The following is a 22394-nucleotide window of genomic DNA, read 5'->3' on the forward strand; positions in this document are numbered from 1 at the left end:
AATTTACATATATTGCAGTGTCCACACTTATTCCACGGATATTAGCTGTAATAACCAAAAAGCCTCTGACTAACAGCAGCTCATCTAATGATAAACTTTATCAGAAGTTAATTAACAGAAGTTCGCCAACCAGACATTGAGAAACTAACTTCTTAGCTATCTACCGATTATGTTCTGATTAAGGCATTAAGAAAATAGACCCAAGAGTCGAGATCCATAGTAGTGATGATTACCATTAATTCAATATAATTGGTAAGAAATCGAAATCCCAGAAAAGAATTTCAGCTGGTTCTAAGCCAGTTTTCCCTCAAATGTCTCTTGTACTTATTCTAACTCTTTCAACCAACATATCCCATCAAAATATTGAATAAACCCAAAACTTTTTAAGAATATAAATGAGCTTATTAAGTTATTGTAACAAATCACGAAAGTTCGCGAACAGGCTGGCAACAAGAGCCGAGCGAATGCAGGGCGAATTGAATACTGAAACAAATGAACAAAACAAACAAAACGAAGAGAACCTGCATGTTTGTGAAGATTCAGTGAATGGCTTGATAGTATTGCGATTTGTGACATTCAAACTTAACAAACTAACGAAAACAAAGGGCGCATGTTAAATTGTGAAAGCACAAATGAATAGAAAACCTCCAAATGCAGTTTTTACGCGCGTGTCTGTAGCGCGTTGGTCACTTGTGTTTAGTAGTTTTTATTGCTTTCGCCTAGTCGTCCTCTTCACAATCAAGTAACTCCCATTTCTTTTGTTTGTTTATTCATGGAGCCTGACGACACAGCGAACTCGAAAGGCGCAATCTTGTATTGTATCATTCTTTGAGCGAATTAAATACAAAAACTCTTGTTGCCAGAAGATACAAGTTGCCACATCTATAAATTAAGAAAGTTATTAAGCACATATACGTATAAAAGTAAAGCTGCATGCGCACAAAGTAATCAGGCTTAAGTTAAGCGTGAGAACTTGTACACGTAAAGTGAAGTGATTCAATAAAGCGAGCAGGTCGTATTTCCATTAGTTTGAGGCTTTTATTAAGCAATTCAGTGATCGAATTCAGAGAAATTATAGAGAGACATTTTATTTGAATAAAAACGTAACAATATATAAATATATATTAGCAATTATGTACCTATTAGCTCATTCCCACAGCACTGTTAGCTGCTCTAAAACTTCTCAAGTATAAATTACTTAATATCTACTTTCAGTCTGGTAGCACATTGTAAACATATAGCAGCTGACAAATGCATTCGTTTTTGGAAGCCAAAGTTTGTTTAACGGCCACAGTCGCTCAATTTATAGCTTGATTTATTCATAAAACGTATTGTAATTATAAGCCTGACGATAAAAGGAAAACACCACTGTATTATGGATGCAGACAGTGATCTCTCCGAGGGTGTTGGCTCATTGCGTATGTCACTGCGGGAACGACCACGCAAACAACAGTCTGATCGCCGATTGCGCGAACGATCCGAAGATCTTAAGTTCCTGGAGGATTTCGATCCTGAAAAATCAAACCGCGAAAAGCGTAAGCTAAAACGAAAGCTGACTAATCCTCGTTCCTCAGTTTACGATGAATATGGCCATTTGCGGCATAATGGTATGGATGTATGCGACTGCTTGGCTGAAAACTGCCCCGGTTGCTGGTATGAGTGTAAAAACTGTGGCTCAACACGATGTGGCGTGCAGTGTCGCGTAAATAGGAAACAATTTGTCGACGAAATAACATTTGATGGTAAAGATGTCGTAATTAAGAATAAATTTATAAACTAAAAAAGAAACAGATTTTTTTTATGTAAATCGCGTTTTGCAGTTGTAAAAGACTTTTTTACTATTTTTCAAGTGTTTCAAGACGTAGTTTTAATTGTAATGTAATATGTAATGTTTGAATTAAATGATTACCCAAATGAACTGTATTTTACATTTTACAACAATAAGCGTTTTGTTGCAGAGCAGTTGTAGCACATAACTCACACCTGACTCAATAATAATACAGTATTCTCTCATCCGCGCACCTGACTAATTGTGAGGAGGGTTCAAGTGAGAATCCCTGAAGGTAATATTATATGTTTAGGTTTTTTAAAAATATACAAAACATCGAAAAAATTAAAAGACTTAAAAAAGGTTTTTTGCAGAAACAGGAAGCCGCCTAGAAGTTCCCATTGCATTTAAATTATTAGGTTTCTTCATTTAGATCTAGCTATTTTAAACTTTCTATTGAGCTCTACTAACTTTATCAAATAATAGATAGCTTATAGACTTATTGTGAGCTAATGCGTGGTTTCCTTAATATAATCTATTATTGGTTTTCCAAATACAGTAATGTTCTTTTCATATTTTAAATTGCTTGATAATTCATTAAATGGTTTCAGACCTTTGTATATTAAACAATTTTGCGCCTTATTTTATTTATATAAATTTGCTCTGAAATCGTTTTTAAATAAGTCTACACATCTACATTTACAATTTGGTTCGTTAACATGATTCAAATTTATAATTGAATCATGGTTCGTTAAGTATAATACTTTGACAGTTGAAGGGAACAGATACCTGTAAACGGCCATATTTTCCCTGATTTTCATTAAAATTATTTAAAATGAAGAAGTCAATATTTTTTTTCAAAATTGGCGTACAAATACATTAAAGTAATATAAAATTTGTTTTTTTTTTATTTTAATAATTTAAAATGGCGGATGTACACTCAATTCTTCCAGGAAGGTCGCAGCGGGGCTTCTCAATCGGCGGGCATTGTAGCATCGGCGTCAGTAACCTGAATACAAAAAACCAAAAATTTTTTTGTTTATTAATGTCATAATTTCTATATGAATTAAACAAAAATGGAAAAAAAAAATCGCTAAATAAAATGCTTAAAAAAAATTAATTTTGCGGCGAATTTTCCTACTATTTTTGCTTCGAAAAAATTATTGTTTCGAAAAATTTTCGAAATTGTAAATTCACATAGAAAGTAATATCATAAAAAAGATGTGTGCAAAATTTCAGGGAGATCGGTCAATAACTTTTCGAGTTATTGTGTACGCTAATTCGAAAAATATAGTTTTGAAAAAAACGCGTCTAAAGTTTGAATACATTATAATAATACCTCTCCCAGCACTCTAACGCAAGAAACAGAGTCGGCACGTTTGACGATCTATAATATAAGAAATACTTAAATTTACGTTCTAAAATTTTTTTTTCACATTCTTAAAGGATTATATTAACATTTTATAAAAAAAAAAAAAAATTCGAAATGTTACAGGTATCTAACCCCTTAATGTGAATTAGAATAAAAAAAAATTTCAAAACTGTTCCTTGCTTATCATTCAGCCATTTTAAAATTTCAAGCATATATCAGATTACATAGTAAAATAAAACACAATTCTTTCTTTTCCAATACGAGTATACCTAATCACATAACAAATTGGGGAATTTAATTTTTGTGTAGTTTGTATTTTATGGGAAAATTGACAAATTAACTTGTTTTCATGGAGTTCACAATGCCAAATGACATTCAAAAGTTAGGCCAGATCTATACTTTCTAAAGATTATTCTAAAAAGCTATTATCGCACAGAAATATTAGCTTGAGAACGGGATTTTCCACAATTTGAACAGATCTGTCGCGCCATCACTGTCTTAACATCAGCTGTCATTTCGTTATTTCATTTTATAGCGCCGTTTGCCTTAGTGAATATAGCGATCTGATTTGTATGATGCCATTTTGAAAGTGAAGTATTAAAACAGCAAAGGAAAATAATTTAATAAGTTGGTAGCACTTCGCCTTTCATTTTTCTGGAATCAGCTGACCAGTGGAATGTTTTTTACGTCTCGTTAATGATTGTGTGTTTTTTTGTAGGTCGTTGATTACGGTTTGAGGGTTTTGTTATTTGTTATTAGTTTCGTCCATACAGTATCGATTTTCGTAGGTGTCTCACAAGCGCAGGTATTGTATACATAAAACAGGCACTGGCCCGCGTGAAATAAACAAAACGGAAAATACGCGTGCGTGAGTAAACAACGAAGTAAAATAGCTGGGCATAGTTGAGAAAAAAAATTATTCGCTGCGACAGTAGGATAAATTATAGCAATTAAGTGTTGTTTATAGAATAAATTGTTATCTAAGAAAGATAAGTGCTCAGAGTAGCCCAGATATGGCTTACAATACTGTATTACTGCAATACGCTCCTCTGCAATCTTTTGTTAATCACACATTTTGGCATAAACTGTCTGAAATCAAATTGAATCACGACCGTCTTTCGGATGCGCCTAAGCCAATTTATGGTTACTACACCAATTTCAACGCGAAGGCATGTCTTTTAGAAACAGATTACTCAGCTTTCAATGGGTGAGTTCATAGAGATGTTTAATACATGTGTATGTATATACAAACCAATTTCGATATTCCAGCGATTTCACGGCGCCACGAAACTACCACCCCGCCGTCGGTACCCTCTACAACAAAAATACAGTTGAAGAATTCAAAGCGTGTGATAAAAACGAATTACTACAATCGGAGGGAAAAAAATTAATAGAAGATTTTCGAACAGACCGTGTTCTAGACGATCCGAAATTGTTTGCACGATTCTTTGTTCTTTCATTTGCGGTAATTTCTATTCCTGGGTGTATGACGTTAATTCTATGACGTCAAATGCTTTACCATTCATCCAAGCAATATGCACATATTTTAATATATTGCTTAAAATGGCATTATGACAAAATAGCAAATGACATCCTTACAGTTCACACCTATTTGATTTTTAAATGTTTTTGTTTTTACAGGATCTTGCCAAGTACAATTACTACTATTGGTTTGCGTTTGCTTGCCCTCTAACCCCCACATTAAAGGTTGAAAATGGTTCGGTAGCACAACCATTGGCAGACATTCCAGAATTGCAGCATTTAGAGAGTTTGCTTAAAAGTAAGGTAAACAAACCCAATTTTTTTGTAGTCAAACGCTATGAAAAGGACACCATTTACGAGTTAAAAGATATAGTCGCAAATAACGTGACATTAGCGGAGCAAAATGAAGATATTTACTTCGCCTTTGCCGATCCTAGTGAATACGAATATCCTTCGTGGCTCATGCGTACATTCGCAGCATATATCTTTTACAAATGGTCAGTTTAATGTGAAATTACGTTATGTACATATATATATTCAAATTAGCACATTGTCATTTAATCAGCCCCTCGTTGGTTGGCAAGCCAGTAAAATTTTTGGGCATACGTTTCGATAGCAAATTTGGCTGCGGAAAAAGCCTCGTGTGGACTGTACAACAATCGGATGCAGTAAACTTTAATGAGGATACACAATTCGTTGGCTGGGAGCCGAATCGCAATAATAAAATGGGTCCACGTATTGTTTCGATGCGAGATAGCATGGACCCTACTATGTAAGTATTATTAGTAGTTGCTAGAGCCTGGACTTTGGGCGCATAGTACCCAATTAATTAGTATTAATTAACATAATTAAAAAAATATATGAAACACAAGCTAATGCTTTGTATTTGTATAAATACTTTTGTTCTCAGCTTAGTTGAAAGTGCCATAAACTTGAATTTAAAATTGATGAAATGGCGATTGGTGCCGGATTTGGATTTAGATGTTATTTCAAAGACGAAATGTTTACTTTTCGGTGCTGGTACGCTCGGATGTAATGTTGCGCGCAATTTACTTGCATGGGGCTTTAAGCATATAACATTTCTGGATAATGGTCGCGTCAACTTTTCAAATCCCTTACGGCAAACACTATACACTCATGCAGATGCTATCGCTGGTAATGTAATGAAAGCAGATATTGCTGCCATACGCGTGAAAGAAATCAATCCAACTTCAGTGCGTATGGATATGTAAATATTGTGAACTACATTTTTATATAAACATATTACGCACTTTTTTAGGTTTGCACTGGGCATGTTATGCAAATACCCATGCCTGGCCATACCATAGGCGCATCGATGCAGCAACAAACCGAAGAAGACTTGAACAATATAAAGCGTTTAGTGCAGGAGCATGATGTCATCTTTTTACTCACCGATTCGCGGGAAAGCCGTTGGCTGCCAACACTCCTTGGAACAACTTTTGGAAAGGTACATCGATACTAAGCAGATCTGTTTAAATATCCTTTTAACATTTACATTTATATAGATAGTTATAAATTCTGCATTAGGATTTGATAGCTACTTAGTGATGCGTCATGGGGCAGGTTCGGTATGCAACAAGGCAGCTGGTGATGCCGCGCAAGCTATAGATATTGGCGATCTAAAATGTATTAGCGGAGATAACTTGGGCTGCTACTTTTGTAATGATGTTACGGCACCGGGAAATGTGAGTAAGACTAGTTAGCATTCTTAAATCCCTTAATTTATACACTCGTTAATTAAAAATCCATAACTAAAATAATAGTATAGAATGTATTCTTACTTTCAATGGCTAAGACAAGAACAAACTGTATGAGGCAATTATTATGCTAAGCACATTCGTAATCATGCTTGGAATACTTTTCGAATCCCTTGCAAGAAGGGTCTCCCATTTGCAAATGATCCACGCCGGTCACATGCATATGCAAGCCATTTATGCAGGTCACTTTAAATCCCACCAGATTTGTAAATACATCCGGTGTACGATAGGCATAACTACAGAAGTTGTATCCATCCACAGCGGTAAGAAATTCGAGTTTTGTGAAAGCGATGGCAAGCTTAAATTGCTGATTAAAAACGAACGGAAATCCACCATGACGTTCCTCTTGCCCAAATCTAAAAAAATACGTATGGATATGATTTAAAACTTAATGTTTTCGGGATTCATATGAGCTAAACTTACTCGAATGCCTTATTCATCGAATTACGCACAACTGCTTTCTGATCAAAGCGAACACTGAAATGCAACTCCTCTCTTTTCGTATCACTTTCCAAAAATTTGATTATAAATTGTCCTTTCTTATTGTCAAAACAACGCGCTGTTATTACAATTAGATGTCCCGGACTAAACATTATTGGTGAATCATTGCTAAATGCCTTGCCAAAATCGGATGCCTGTATAGCCGGCCAAGGATATGGAAATACGGCTCGATGATCAATTTGCTTGATCACTTGTATTTGCTCGCATACCTCTATGGTGCGCAATGATTTTACTGGCAAGCGATATCTAAATGTGCAGAATGGGCGATTGTTGATCGATATGTGAAATTTTTCTTCACATGCAAGTATGTAAATGACAAAAAATTCTCCCGACTCGATAGGATTTTGTAGCGAGTGACCTTCAATATCATGTATCTCTTCTTCACCCCACACTCCATTGATTCGAGCATTGCGCACAATTACATCTTTGCGAAAGAAGCAGGAGAAACGTAAACCAATGTCTGCATTTGGATCTATTACTGTTTTGGCAGTAGCCAGGTTGATGTGGAATCTAAGAAAAAACAAATAATAGGAATTTGAATGATACTTGCATTATACTTAAAATTATATTAATTGTAGTAAATAAATTATATTCAGAAACATAATAAGGGTGGTTAACACCACATAGATAGCTCATGTCGACATAATAAAGATCTCAAGCATTGCCGACATAATAAATATCTAAAGCTCCCGCAGACTAAGGCTCAGAAGGTGGCCAACGAAAAACGTACCCACGACAGTTGGTTCTACATAACGGGAACGACCCGTATTAATATCCGGCCAAAGACTGTCACTTCAGTAGCATTCCCCGTATATATATGGGGAATATTTATGCTGCTACGACAACAACAAGCAATAAAAACACATGTTACAGGGACCATGCGGAGAAATGAATCCACAATCCTCTTGCTTGGTGAACAATAAATGCAAAAGTTTTTTCTCATAGCGGTCGATCATCGGCCGATAATGGCAAAGCTCCGAGTGCATTTCAGCCGTAAAAGAGCTCCTCATAAAAGACCATCTGCCGTTTGGAGGCGTAGTTTTGTAGTGTTGATAGATCTGATGCAAATATTGTTCATCTTGAAAACAGAGAGAATATTTCACTGCAGACATTGCAAAAAATGTAGTTATGGCACCAGTATAGTTACAAAATTTTTTCGCTGTCTGTAGAAGATGAATTTACCATGACATTATTGTCCGCAGAAGTTCCAAAGTAGTTAGAGCGACGTAAGCAAGGCATGCATGTTGAAGACTACCGAAGTCCTTTTTATTCGTCCGACTCATTTGGCTGTATTTACTCAGTACATCCAAACAATGCCAATTTGCTGTCGGTTAATATCAAAGGTCCTACTTCATTTGATCACACGTTCGCCAGTCAAATCTGTTTGAAACTTTCAACAAGGATTTGAGCGGCATTGATCGAAATCGCGGACATACGCATACCCATGAACAACAAAGAACTCATTTAACTTGGTCAAAGCGTACTTCATTTGTCATTTATGAACATGATTTGGTACGAGAACAACAGTACAACGATAATAATAGCGACATTTTTTTGCTTCCTGTGTGAATCTCAGAATTGGTTTGTTCCTCCCCGAAGTGCCTAGCGGCAATGGAAAAACATTCCTTACCAATTTGATATTGACCTAGTTACATTTGGAATGTTCACGGCGCCTTCTCTTGAAGTAGGTTTTCAGGGGTTTTTGTTGTAACGCAACTTTCGAGAGTCGTTCATTTCACTATCATTACGAACACGCAAACATGCGTAACAGCCAGAATGAAGTAAAGATATTTAATATAATGATCCGCGACAGTTTTGTGTCTTGTATTACCAACTTTTCCTTTTTCTGGCGTTTTATGGATATAAAATCCCGCAAAACACTTCCTATATTAAAAAAAAAAAAATAATGATCCTAGTCCGTGTCTTACGGTAACCAACGAACGAATAAAAGAATAAACCGCTGTCGCGAGCTTTTTTTTCAACAAAACTCGGATAGGAAATGTCACCGTTCCCACCACAGTCAGTTCTACGTAACCGAAACGACCCGAATTTATTTCCGGCCAAGGACTGTCACTTCAGCAGCACTCCCCGCATATGTATGGAAAATGTTTCTGCTCCTACAACAACAACAGGAAATGTCAACACTCCAAAAATAATTAGATTTAAATTGACTACGATCACAAAATACTTATGCGGTCTTTTATTTAATTTTGAAAACAATTTTAGGTCTGCCAGTATGAAGTTCCTCGTGTTTATCAACATTTTCCTATTTAAGAAACAAACATACCTACAATAAATATGTAGACATGTATGAGTCATGCTCATAAAAACTTTACAACAAAAAGTTTACCATTACCAAATAAAAACATTCACTATCAATAAAAGTCCAAATTATTGGCCATTTATAAAATTAGATTACAATATTTTTCTTTTTTGTTAAGCTTTTCCGAATATTTATGTGTGATACGCCACGCAGTCATTTTCTTTCGATTTAGCTCAGACTGTAAGCAACCCAACACAGCGATATCAATAAAATTAAAACTTTTAATTTGTTTATAAAATTAGTGTGTCTGTGCGTCATCATATTGGTGTACATGTACATATACTCACTTAAGTAGAGCATGTATGCATTATCGCTGCTTACCGTGAAGCGCCGTCTATGGTTTTCGCCACAATTTCCAAGGCATGGCCAAATTCCAGATGGTGTGCCAAGTTGCCGGCGTATTCTGTTAACATTGTTTCGGACAAAAAATAACGCGATTTATACAATTCGTAAATAAAAAGTAGTATTAAATAGTATTGTTATCTTGGTATTTGTGTTCTGTTTTTTATTCAATTATTTACAGTAATACTCCCGCACACGTTTGACAACATTAAAATGTTTCGGCCGCACGTAGCAAATGGCAAAAACCAACTGCAAAAGTTAACAATGAAAACTGTTATCAGCACACAGTTAAATATTTTAAATGTCCATTTTGCGTTAACGATAGTAATGCTTCATGGTATGAGTAGTCTGAGTAGCCACCACTATAGAGGATGTAACTTTTGCTCGCTGTTTTTTTTTTTTTTTGTTGTAGCTATTTTGTGTGCCGTATTTTATCTAATCGTTAAATACACAACTGCTTGTGTTATTATTATTACTAATCGACGATGTTATTTTAAACATATTATTGTTGCTATTATTATTATCATCCTCTCACACAGTTGTTTTTGCGGCTGCTAACGTTATTTCAGCAAGTGTTGTTGGACAACTGTTGATTTAAGTCTCAGCTGTTTCAATTGTTGTATTTACATTGTTTCCTCTTTTTCACATGCAGTACTTTATTACAAAACAGAAGTTTGATCACGAGTGTTTTATGATTTCCCATCCGCTTGCGAAGCTCATTTTCATGTTAGCAAATGTCACAGAGCATTAATAGAAAATGCACCCAACGATACGTGTAGTGCGCAAAACGAAGTGCTCTGAGTGGCTTTGCTGTTCGTATAAACTGGCTGCTACATAAACAAATATGCTTAATGAAATTTTCATATCTCGCCATTCACTGCATTTCACACTCAGAGATTCATATCAAATATAGTATGCCTACTGGGAAAATAGGTATGTGAGGGAATTTCGTGCGCGCCAATAGTTTCATTTTACTATAATTCGTTTTCGTAGATATGTAGTACTTCATGCGTTTGAAACTTGTTTTCCTGCGTCATATTAAACAATTGTCATGTGCTCTTTCACGCCGCTGCTCGGCACTTTGTAAACTTGTAGTTTTCTCACAAATTTAAATGCTAGTTACTGCTCGCCTTCCTCTCTGGGTTTGAAACTCTTACGCATTGTGCACTTGTATTGAAATATATTTGTAAACAAACGTCACTCATACCACCCGTCGATATTGTCAATGTTTCAAACATGTTTACATGCATATGTATATATATTATATACATAAATGTATTTAGCTACCTGTTGACGCTGTCATTATATTTTTTCTACTGCTGCATTACGTTCATGCATGTGAAAGTGAAAAATTGGAAAGCTTTTGAAAGCTTTTTATTATCAATCAAGCAGTAATTAGTTAATACAAAGCTTAAGCAGTTTCGAAACTTTTAATAACTTTACACTCGTAAGATGAGTCGAAGGGGAAAAACTAAAATTAATATTTTTTTTGTTTTGTTCGAAAGTAATCATAACCTCTTTGTCTCAATTTTTTTTTAACTGCTAATACTCCAATCCCACCTACTAAATTCCTACCGCAAATTCCATTAATGTAAAAAAAATTCTTAATTGATCAGCATAATCTAAAGACTTCTTTGGCGCAATAAAAAATAATAATATGATTCAATTAGGCGCTGCCCACACGTCTTTTTACTCTCACCAATTCAATACTATGTAAAACAAACTTATTTTAAGTGGTTGATTTTAAAGAGCGTTTTTAAGAGTTTTTGGTTTGTGAACAGAAATGAGATTATATAATATATTTCTAATCGGTAAATAAACGCATGGCATTAGGGATTCAAAAGGATTTCGAGTATACAGTCATCTCGAAATTTCAAATAATTACGAAAATAATGGTTGATATGAGTAAAATCACAAGCCAATTTGCAGATCTATTTCTGGAGCTAATTTTTACACCGAAAGTTCTCTTGAATAAATTGATGATTCACAGTTATCACAGAAACCATCTGAAATGAAAAATAGTTTGAGCCGTGCTCTAGCCCTTTTGGTAATACAAAATCAATGAATATTTTATTATACCATTTCCAAATGTTGTTTATTCACATATGAATTATGAAACCATCTCCAATAAAAAGGAGGTGAAATTTTGTTTATTGAAAAAATTGCAATATCATGGTAATAACACTTTAATGGTATTTATATTTCAAAATATACTTATGTTTACTTATATGAATTTGCACATTAAAAAATATACGTACTATATACTTATTTTCATTTTCCAGTCCCTGAAGGATCGTACGCTGGATCAGCAATGTACAGTTACACGACCAGGTGTATCCTGTATCGCTGCTAGTTATGCTGTCGAGTTATTAGTGTCTCTGTTGCAGCATCCACTACGGGAACGAGCCCCTGCCTATTATTGTACTACCGGCCAGCCGAATACCAAAGTACCCGAAGGTCTACTAGGTATCATTCCTCACTCGATACGTGGTCAGCTTTGCAATTATGAAAACATTTTGCCGGCGACACAAAAATTTTCACAGTGTATTGCATGTTCGGAGGTGTGTAATGAATATAGACTTACATAAATAATACATTTTCTTATTGCTACTTGCTGTTTTCAGAAAGTGCTTGCGGAGTATCGCACAAATGGTAACGCATTTTTATTTAAAGCGTTTGAAACTGCCAAATATTTGGAAGACTTGACTGGTATATCTGATTTTAAAACACTGGATAGCGCAGTAAGTAATGTTATACTTCACATATATCTACATATAACATGCAAAATAATTTTTATGAGTTTATTTATCTGAGAAATTGCTTGCACTAAGCTTGGTTTATTAGAGTATAAAATTCCCATTGACTCCACTAAATCTAATAAATATTTTGTATATTATGTTATATAAAAATATAACTATTTTTATCGATTCATTTTATAGATTATTGAATTCGATGATTCAGATCTGGAAATGTCCGATTCGGAAGACATGTAATTTTTACCAAAGAATGTGAAGCTGAGTATAAGCTGATATTAGCTTAAGACTATCCTTGTATGCGCCATAAAAGTCAATTGTAAATTCCGGCATAAATTGCATAAATTAGTTTTTCTAATATTTACAATAATTTAAGATAACGATCTTTATATGCAATACATACCTAAATTCATTAACCTAAAAATTATCGTAAACGCAGAAAATATGTATGCCTTTTATTAGCTTATTATAAATGTACGATATGCTTTATATTTAGTTTTATATGCAAAAAATGTATATGTGTTGTGTAAAAGTAAACAAAGTGCAAAATAAATGTTACTATGAAAGAGTTCTTAACTTAGAGATTGGCGCTGGCCGTAACTCCGATTCGAGGCGATTTTAATTGCACACGAGCGATAGCAATCCAGCGAATGAGATACCGCAATATTTCCGGGTCAATGTCACCGGAAAGAGCCGGATTTAAGTATATCTGGCCAAAGAGTGTAGCATCGGCAGCATTCACCAAAAATGTGTGGAGACTGCTTTCAGCTGTCATAATAATAACTTCTGCTCAAATATGAACGAGACGTTATCAATAAAACGGTCCGCGGATGACATATGGCAAAAATAAATTTTTTGTTTTTTGGTAGGACTGTTATAAGCTTACATGGCAAATTTCAGCGTGACTGCAACATTTTTAAGGCGTCTGAAGCCGAAATTTTGTTGGAATAACAAAATTTCAAACAAATTCTTTGTTCAACTTGAATTTCCATCGTTAAATTCGAAGAACACACTCGAGCTTGACTTGTTTAGAGTAGCACAGAAAACAAACTATGTGACATATCACGCTGAAATTTGCCATGTAAACTTATAACAGTCCTACCAAAAAACAAAAAAATTATTTTTGCCATATGTCATCCGCGGACCGTTTTATTGATAACGTCTCGTTCATATTTGAGTAGAAGCTATATACCTACATACACAAACATAATACCTATAGACTTTTCACTTTGTAGAACGGCACCTGTATAGACGATTGTAGTAAAAGGGGGAGTAAAACGTGTATATGAAACTTCTATTTTACAGTTCCATTCATATTATGAATACACCTGACCTTTAATATTATAAGATATGCGTATACCTGCAGTTGAAGGAAATAGGAGAGTGGATTCTGTATTTTAAATAATATTATCGAAAGCCACTTCTATACAAGGTTTTCTCAGGAGATTTATGTTTTACTCGTTTTATTCTATTATTTGTTTATTAAAAGATGAATGGAGGGGATCTTTACAGCATTCATTTTGACTGCTGCGTCGATTTAACACGTGGGAATATTAGCTTTTTTTTTTAAATTACACCAAATTTGTTGAACAATGCAGAATATTAGCTATTACGTGAGAATATTAAGTATTTTTAAAAAATTACACCAAATTTGTTGAATAGTGCAGAGCAATCTACCAGATAGAAATCTTTAATTACTGTTGCTGTAGCAGCTTATCAAACTACGGTCTAGGTCGATTAGCCTATCAGTTGGTATCGTGGGTATGATCTAATGGTAGGTCCAGGAAACGAGCTATTTCGACGAAGTTACATAAAAGGGAAAGGTGTGTTTGATGAAGATGGTTCCCATCATGTAGGGTTCCATGTCGAGGTCGAAGGTAGGAGCTCATCCTGCTCCAGCGTAATTGTGTGGGTATTACACGCATCAGCTGAAGTACCTATCCGTGGGTTTTGGTGTTTGTACGAGCTTATATCAAAGGAACTTTTTAATTTTAAATAACTTTTATTGGGATAATGCTAAAATTCGTCAACTTTGTACGTACACGCGTATGTAACGCTTTATAACACAAAAACTTATATTAAAAAATAATAAAAGTAAAAAAAAAAAATTGGATCTAAAGATGCGCTCTTACATCTCTCCCCGACGGGGAATTGAACCCCGGTCTCCCGCGTGACAGGCGGGGATACTAACCACTATACTATCGAGGAAGTTAATATATTCCTGCCAATGCTCTTACTTATATTACAGCACTGAAACAAAGTACACGTATTGGTAAAACAATGCAAAGCTTTTGTATAAAAGCTCTTTGTTTATCTGCGCAAAAGCAACAAAAAGCTTCATTATTGGTAAAGACAATTCGTTATATTAAATGTAAACGAGGAAATAATGTTGGCCGTATAAAATATTTGAGCAGATATCCTATGTAAGATATCCTATGTTACATTTGCATTAAACTATTTTATGTATTGATGTATCCTTATTTCAATTTTTTTAATTAATAATAATCTAGAAATGAAGTTTTTTTTACAGAAAAACTGATTAAGGCTTGAAAATTATGTTTTATTTTAACAATTGAATTGAAAATAATTTAAACTTATACTTTACTTATTTCGTTTTAATATAGAAAATGTAACATTCTTACAGATTACAAAGAAAGAATATTGGAGAATAGTTAAAAACTAATTAAACAATCCATTTCGTAACATTTTAAAATAGTATTTGTAATCAACAATGTAGATGTACTATATAGCGAAATGCAAATAAATAAATAGTAGAGTCGCTAGAAACTCACTAAAAGAAGCTTGTTGAACTTACAAATCTGATCCAATTGCGAATATTTATGTCGCAAGAAACATAGACGGAAAATAATATTTTATTTAACGAAATCAGCAGTTTCATGTGTTCCAATACATTTTTGAATATAAATATGTATACACCTAGTTCTCTTTTTAAATGATAGATACGTTCCTAAAAATTCGTGTAAAAAGAGAATTAGCCGAAAACAATATTAAAAAATTATTTTTAGAGTTCACTTAAGAATTCAATTCGTGCTTACACATTTTAATTCATTAAATATGTTATAAGAAATAAATTATGCTGTGAAAAACCTCTCACTCTATTTGTTCTATGAGATTCACGAAAAATTCATAAAATATTGTAATAAAATTATAATTTTGCTGAAAAATATTATAATATAATAAATTATAAATAGAAGCTGTATGATGTTTCAAGTTTTATGTTATAAAAAATAAGATAAAATTTATAATAGAAATTTTTCATTATTATTATTTAAAAAATAGAAAAAGCAATTATTCTCAAGCGAATAATAAAATTTACTACTAATTACTAATAAAAAAATAAAAATAATAAATGTCAAAGTTTTGACCTACAAGTATGTTAATTCATCACCAGAGAACGGCTGGTTTAATTGTTTAGGTTGTGTTTTTTGGTATCAGGCCTAGGTTTGTATGAAAAATATGTCATCGCCAGGTTGCGCTGGAGTCGAGTTTTTACTAAAAATTGTATACATCGAGCGATTTGTCTCATACCCAAGGTATATATTGGTACCCTTAATCGAAATATACTCTTATGCAAAAAGTTTACCGGAAGGTGGTGCATATTTGAATTAGGGACAGATAAATTCTTTTGCAAAAAATGTACCCTGTAGGAGACGTTCGAGTTTACACTAAAAGAATTGGACAAAACCGAAGTTCGGCCTATTTAATACATGATCAACCGAAACAGAACCATTTTTAGGATGCAAAAAAGACAACAGTTCTTAAAAAGATCGTCTTTTTATTAAAACTATCACATTAATTTCAGCTCATATTTACCAAAAACCAAGAGATGGTGCAAAATTAATTATCCAATTTTGTTTTCGAAACGCTTTTTTACCAAATAAAAACAAAATGGTTTTGAGTGATGGAAATTTTTATTACTGCAGCTGTCCAGTTCACAGTGTGAAATATGATTGGCGTACGACGTTGTTTGCAAGAATTATAAGTCTTTCGATAGGGTGATTAATTTTGTGCCACCTTGTGCATACACCATGCATCAAAATTTAATCTTTTGGACATCACTGGCAAGTCATTTGGCACGTTTGGTAGCTTGTGAAACGCTGAGTCGGAATTCAACTTCAAACTTTTTCTATCAATTCAAAGCTTTTAAAAGATTTGAATCGAAAGGAACGAAAGTATATCTTTTAAGCCAAATGAAGGATCTATGTATGTGCATTTACACTTTTATGAACATTATTTAAAGTTTGAGCCACTAATACACGTAATTTTGCCGTGATGTTGGTGCTTACTGGTAAATTAAGCATTTAAGCGTATATGAATATGGTGGTGGCCAGCTCTAGATAAATTGTACATTAAAAGAACCATGGCACACGTACAAAGAATGGCCAGTCTCTGCATCTGCGGGGCCCTCAGAACCACACCCACAGATGCACTAAATACTATGCTTAACATTTTACCAATAGAGCAATATGGTAAGCAAACAGCTGCCAAAGCAACTCTCAGACTAAGAGAAATCGGCCTACTCAGAACGAACCAAAGAGGACACTCCTCAATTTTAGAACAATTCCACTGTATTCCCAGCACAACGGATTTCTGTAGGGCCAAGGACATCAATTTTGATAAATCCTTCCAAAAAGGAATGGGATAACGGGCTCATTATTAAGATATATGACTTAAACATCTACGCAGATGGCTCAAAACTGGACAACAAAGTAGATGGAGTGGTCTACTCCGACAAACTCGGAGTATGCCAATCATTTCGCTTACCTGATCATTGCAGTGTATTTCAGGCGGAAGTCACTGCCATAAAAGAGGGACTTAAAGAAATAAAAACGAGAGTATTATCCACAAATGAAGTCTTCATTTACTCGGACAGTCAAGCAGCAATAAAAGCGCTTGAATCAAAAACGCACTCGTCAAAAACAGTTCTGGAATGTTCTAAACTACTAGTTGACGTATCTAAGTGCTACAAGGTTCACCTTATCTGGGTACCAGGCAACAGGAACATTGCAGGAAACTGTAAGGCGGATGAACTTGCAAGAACCGGTACAACGCTCGATCTCGAACCGGATAAGGCGCTGATACCCATGCCCATAGCCACTTGTAAATTACTTATAGACAGGGAAATCATCAAAAAGGTAAATACAAGGTGGCAAAACCTCACAACATGCGAACTAAGCAGACAGACATGGCCGAACTGGAACAGCGGTCGATCGAAGATCTTGCTAAGATTCAACCGAGAATCTATAAGAAAAATTATAGGTGTATTAACTGGTCATTGTTTAATAGGCAGCCACGCTAGAAGGTTAGGACTCCCGTACTTCGATTTCTGTAGAAGCTGTCTTAATACAGAAGAAGAGGAAACAGTCAGACACCTTTTATGTGAGTGTGAAAGCCTAGCTATGAGAAGGCTGCGCACTCTTGATACAGCATTTCTAACCGATGTAGCGGACATAGCCCATCTAAAACTAACGAAGCTCTGCTCGTTTATTAAAGCAACCGGATGGTTTGAAAAGGAACACGTAGAGTAAGGATGAGCTCCAGTGGTATCACAATGGACCTGCGGAAGGTCTAAGTGTGTCTTATGACAACCACCCTACCTACCTACCTACCTACCTGCCTACCTAAGCGTATATGAAATTATAACAACTCCCAATTTTAAGCGACATTTCGTTTATCTACTACCAACTGTAAGAACGATAAATTAATTTTTTTACGAAAATATTCTCTAAATTATAATATGGTATACAGGGTTTGATCGAAAAGTAATGAGCCTTCCCGCGCGGAGCGTCTGCCAAGCGATCAACCGAACCGGCTGGTGGGGGAAAATGATCGTTGGACCTTCCGCTTCCAATAGAAACCGGTCCCAGTTCGCTGGCAACAGCGGTGCAGTCAACATCGCTCCGCGCGTGAAAGCTGTTTTAAAAGTGTGTTAGGATTTTGCAGTGGCGAAAATGCAGCGATCGTTGGAGCAATAATACTCGATCAAATTTTGCGTAAAGCTAAACAAAACGAGTACCGAAACCATTGGGCTACTCAAGGAGGCTTACGGGGACCAATCTCTGTCCAGTGCCCAGGTAAAACGGTGGCACAAGTCGTTCAAGGAAGGCCGGGAGACGCATGTCGAAATCCAAGGTCAAAACCATGGTGATCATCTTTTTCGACTCTCGAGGCATCGTCTACAAGGAGTTTGTACTTCCAGGAAGCACTGTAAGCGCGGCATTTTACAAAGAAGTGCTCCTTCGGCTGAAAAACCGCGTCGCCCGGGTTTGGCCCGACCTCGTCAACAATTGGACCCTTCATCACGACAATGCGCCGGCGCACACCGCCTTCCTCTACACCTCTGCATTGGCCATGATGGGGGCTCCGGTGCTTCCCCCCCCTCCCTACAGCCCAGACGTGTCCCCTCCGGACTTCTTGTTGTTCCCGCGCCTGAAAATAAAGCTGAAGGGGAGGCGTTTCGACTCCACCGAGGCGATCCAAAAAACTGTGACAGCCGAATTGAACGCGATTGCGGCGGATGAGTTTAAAAAATGTTTCCTGCAGTGAAAGGACCGCTAACAGCGGTGTATTGACGCTCAAGGGTCCTATTTTGAAGAATATTAGTTGTATAAGCCAAAAGGTTTAATAAAACTGCTTAAAAAAAATAAGGCTCATTACTTTTCAATCAAACCCTGTATATAAGCGGCTGTCGTAGTCGACTACGATGCGCGACTACCATTCGGGAGTGCGTAATATGTAATCTCCGTGCTTGAAACAGCAAAATGATAAAAAGACTTTTTTCTTATAGCGATCATCTCTCGGCAGGCAATGGCGAGCCTCCGAGTGTATTTCTGTCATGAAAAATCTCATAAAAAACTAAGACGCACACCACAAATAAGAGGAGGCCCTCAGCCAAATCTCCAATAAAGGGCTGATGCTAAAAATTGACCTGTAATATAATCTATTTAGGGGCATTTACGGTAAGTAAACAGCAGCACAGTCTTATCTATTGTTGAACTGATCTACGCCACTTAATAAATGCTCACTAGCCAACCTGATGGCGTAACAGATAGGAGCTTCAATTGAAAGTATTGAATTTGATTTAAACATTCAAAACTGTTAAAAAAAACTAAAAACAGAAAAAACGACAAAAATCAACTTTTATTGGGTTTTTTTTTCTTTTTTTTTTGTGTTAAACAAAACTATTTACTGGATATATTCTCTTTAAAGTCCTTTAAAAAATTAAATTGATAAGAAAATGAAAAACTGGGTATGCAGCATTACTATATTAAATCTATATGTAGTTTCACGTGCATATGAAATTTTGCCTGCACAACTTTTACTGTCACACGTTGTACTTTTGGAACAAAAAAGTAAGAAATGTTCACGACTAAAAGACGTGATAATCATGTTATGCAAACGGAACTAGTCGAGGCTAATGCAATGGGGCGCGGCTCCCTGCTTAAAAGCTAATGATAATCAAAGCTAGTTCAAAGGCGAAGATGAGCAGATTTCAAATATTGAAACTGATCCTAACCGGCTTGTACCCATTTTCCCTTTCACCTGATGAATAAATCGGAAGGCCAATCGTTGCAAGTGTAGAGGGAAACCGCGAATTGCTGTGTTTGAGTTAAAATATTCCCTCAACAGTCGATTCTAATATCCGATTTATATCCGATTAAGTATTGCCACTCCAGCAGCATTTCCCATACGGGAAATGTTTATAGCTACAAAAACAACTACACAACACACTAACAAATAGTTTTCAAAATGAGAAATTACAAATTGTTTTATTTAGATAAATACAACATCGTGTTGAAATTTATTTATTAATTTATATAAATTCTTTTTTTCAATTTGAAAAAATCAGGCTAAGATTCGTTTCGATTAACACAACTCCACGAAGTGGCGACTGGCTGATAGACAACGCACAGAAACCAAACCACTGGATATTTCCTTTAGGGCTGGGCAATGTCAACGGAATGTTGAATAATACAACAGCTTTTTGAACTGCTGCCCGTAGTTGAGTACAGCACAAACAAACATACACTCAACCTCTTTTTACACGACAGATAAGTTCCTTAAAAACGTGCAAAAAAAATTAAAAATTGCGTAAAAAAATACATCCGAAATATGGTAAATTTGGGGATATGTTCCACAACTTTAAAAAATCGTGCAAAATGAAAAGCTCGAAGTATTTTCCCAAAAAACCGTGCAAAATAAGTAAAACTTAAATCCACATTACATAAGTATTTATAAAACGAAGAATTTATTGGTATTACCAAAACAAAATTAAATTAGGCTACAGTGAAAATTCGATCCATAATTACAAAACTCATACAAGAATTCAAATTGGAATTAGAAATTAGAGATTTGCAACTATTCATCGCTACTTGATAACAAGCGTGCACGTTTATTAAGGACTGGGCCAAAAATACTATAATCAGTATACCTGCATACCATAAGTCAGATACTATGTCAGATATGTCCAGCCTATTTTTTATGTTTTATTCAAATTATTAACGGCTTCTGTTGGTTTTTTTTGTTGCAACAAAGTCTGTTATTAGCGACTGCTTTTTATTTTTTCGAGTTTTTTTATACAAGGTGGTGCAAAATTAATCACCCTATCGGAAAATTTATAATTTTTGGAAATAAAGTTTTCTTTCATTTTAAATTATTATTTTTTACTCAGTATAAAGATGAAAGTTAAAGTTTTTTCTAATAGTGGTCGCCCCTCGGTAGGCAGTGGCAAAGCTCGGAGTGTATTTCTGCCATAAAAAAGCTCCTCATAAAAGCCGTTTGCCATTCGGTGTCGGCTTAAAACTGAAGGTCACCCCATTTGTGGAACAACAACAAAAAGCACACCACAAATAGGAGGAGGAGCTTGGCCAAACACCTAACCACCTAACAAAACAAAATTGGGTCAGTAATTTTGTGTCACCTTGTCAAAAAACTTGTTATCCAGTTACACGCGACCTAAATGGTACTCTTATCTCATTGTGTTATGTACATACGTCATTTCAAAATCGTGTAAAAAGAGGGTTGGGTGTATAGGGCAAAAGAATATTCTTTTCAGTTAAGGTAAACCATAATTATCTAAATGTAATCAAAAGTAATTGCATTAATAAAAAAATATTTTATTAAATCAATATTAACAAAAATAATTAAAACAAAATTAACAAATAATCAAAATTATTTTTAATTATTAAACAATAATATATGGCTTTGGTTTTTTCGATAATGGCAAAAAGGTTCATTGCTTCCAATTATAATCGATTACTCATCCCTGGGTGATAACAAAATAATTATTCAGTATGATTAAGGGGTTACATGGGTTTCGTCGGGTAAAAAAAGGCCTATTTTCAATATTTTTTGTTCTATGTAAAAAATTATTTATTTAATTCAAACTTTTTTCTGTCTAAAGGATACATATTTAAAGAATAATTTCTGAAATTTTCAAAAAAAAAAATTAAAACTCCTCCATTTGACGTCAATTCCGGTGACCCCTCGAAAAAAAGGTGCGTCGGCGTTGTCAGCATACCTCCTGACAGGATCATCAAAAATGAAAAAACAAAAATAAGTGTTTTAGTTAAGACCCTAAACTCGTGCTTGAATGAAGGAAAGAAAAAAATGTAAAAACTGGAATTTTGGCAGAAATTTTTCTACAATAAAAAAATTAAAATTTCGGTCAAATTTGCTTGACGTTTTGCTTTTATTTTAAATAGTTCTAATTGAAAAAAAATAAAATCCTTCGTCCAAGCACGAGTAAATTATATCTCGATCACCTGTGTAAAATTTGATCAAGATCGGCTAAGTAGTTTTCGAGAACATTTGACAACCGACTTTGAAAACACGGTTCCGATAAAAACGCGTTTAAAGTTTTGAGTAAAAATAGGCTGTATCTCCGAGACTATTATTCGGATCGACTTGAAAATTTACGATAATATTCTTAAAATGCTGTAGAAATTAATTAGCCAAAAAAAAATCGATTTTTTGAACCCACCAAACCCATGTAACCCCTTAAAGCATCTTAATATAAATTTAACAAATCGGGCATAGGTGTAGAAGTGCAGAA

General features: G+C 34.9%; 3 protein-coding genes and 1 non-coding gene across 5 annotated transcripts; 2 read left to right on the forward strand and 2 right to left on the reverse strand.

The window, feature by feature from the left end:
* The first annotated feature begins 1242 nt into the window (after positions 1-1242).
* LOC129244996 (ARL14 effector protein) lies at positions 1243-1790 on the forward strand. The gene has a single exon (XM_054882936.1). The coding sequence runs from the start codon at positions 1376-1378 to the stop codon at positions 1778-1780; it is 405 nt and encodes a 134-aa protein (XP_054738911.1). The 5' UTR covers positions 1243-1375; the 3' UTR covers positions 1781-1790.
* Positions 1791-3746: 1956 nt separating this feature from the next.
* On the forward strand, positions 3747-12887 carry LOC129244619 (ubiquitin-like modifier-activating enzyme ATG7). The gene is made up of 10 exons (XM_054882344.1): positions 3747-4347; positions 4410-4605; positions 4782-5119; positions 5188-5394; positions 5533-5836; positions 5902-6090; positions 6149-6328; positions 11849-12127; positions 12191-12307; positions 12506-12887. Exons 1-10 carry the CDS (start codon positions 4154-4156, stop codon positions 12557-12559), a joined length of 2058 nt encoding a protein of 685 aa, XP_054738319.1. The 5' UTR covers positions 3747-4153; the 3' UTR covers positions 12560-12887.
* LOC129244620 (32 kDa beta-galactoside-binding lectin) lies at positions 6428-9950 on the reverse strand. 2 transcript variants are annotated; one of them, XM_054882346.1, is made up of 3 exons: positions 9189-9241; positions 6824-7411; positions 6428-6756 (listed from the first exon to the last, which is right to left on the reverse strand). In XM_054882346.1, exons 1-3 carry the CDS (start codon positions 9224-9226, stop codon positions 6471-6473), a joined length of 912 nt encoding a protein of 303 aa, XP_054738321.1. In that variant the 5' UTR covers positions 9227-9241; the 3' UTR covers positions 6428-6470. The 2 variants fall into 2 exon arrangements, with proteins under 2 accessions (XP_054738321.1, XP_054738320.1); XM_054882345.1 differs by lacking the exon at positions 9189-9241 and adding an exon at positions 9546-9950 and having other exon boundaries at positions 6432-6756.
* Positions 12888-14455: 1568 nt separating the features above from the next.
* Positions 14456-14527, reverse strand: Trnad-guc (transfer RNA aspartic acid (anticodon GUC)). The gene has a single exon. It is a non-coding gene; the product is annotated as a tRNA-Asp (tRNA).
* Positions 14528-22394: the final 7867 nt, after the last annotated feature.

This window comes from Anastrepha obliqua, chromosome 4 (genome assembly GCF_027943255.1).
Source record: "Anastrepha obliqua isolate idAnaObli1 chromosome 4, idAnaObli1_1.0, whole genome shotgun sequence".
Taxonomy (NCBI): Eukaryota; Metazoa; Arthropoda; class Insecta; order Diptera; family Tephritidae; genus Anastrepha; species Anastrepha obliqua.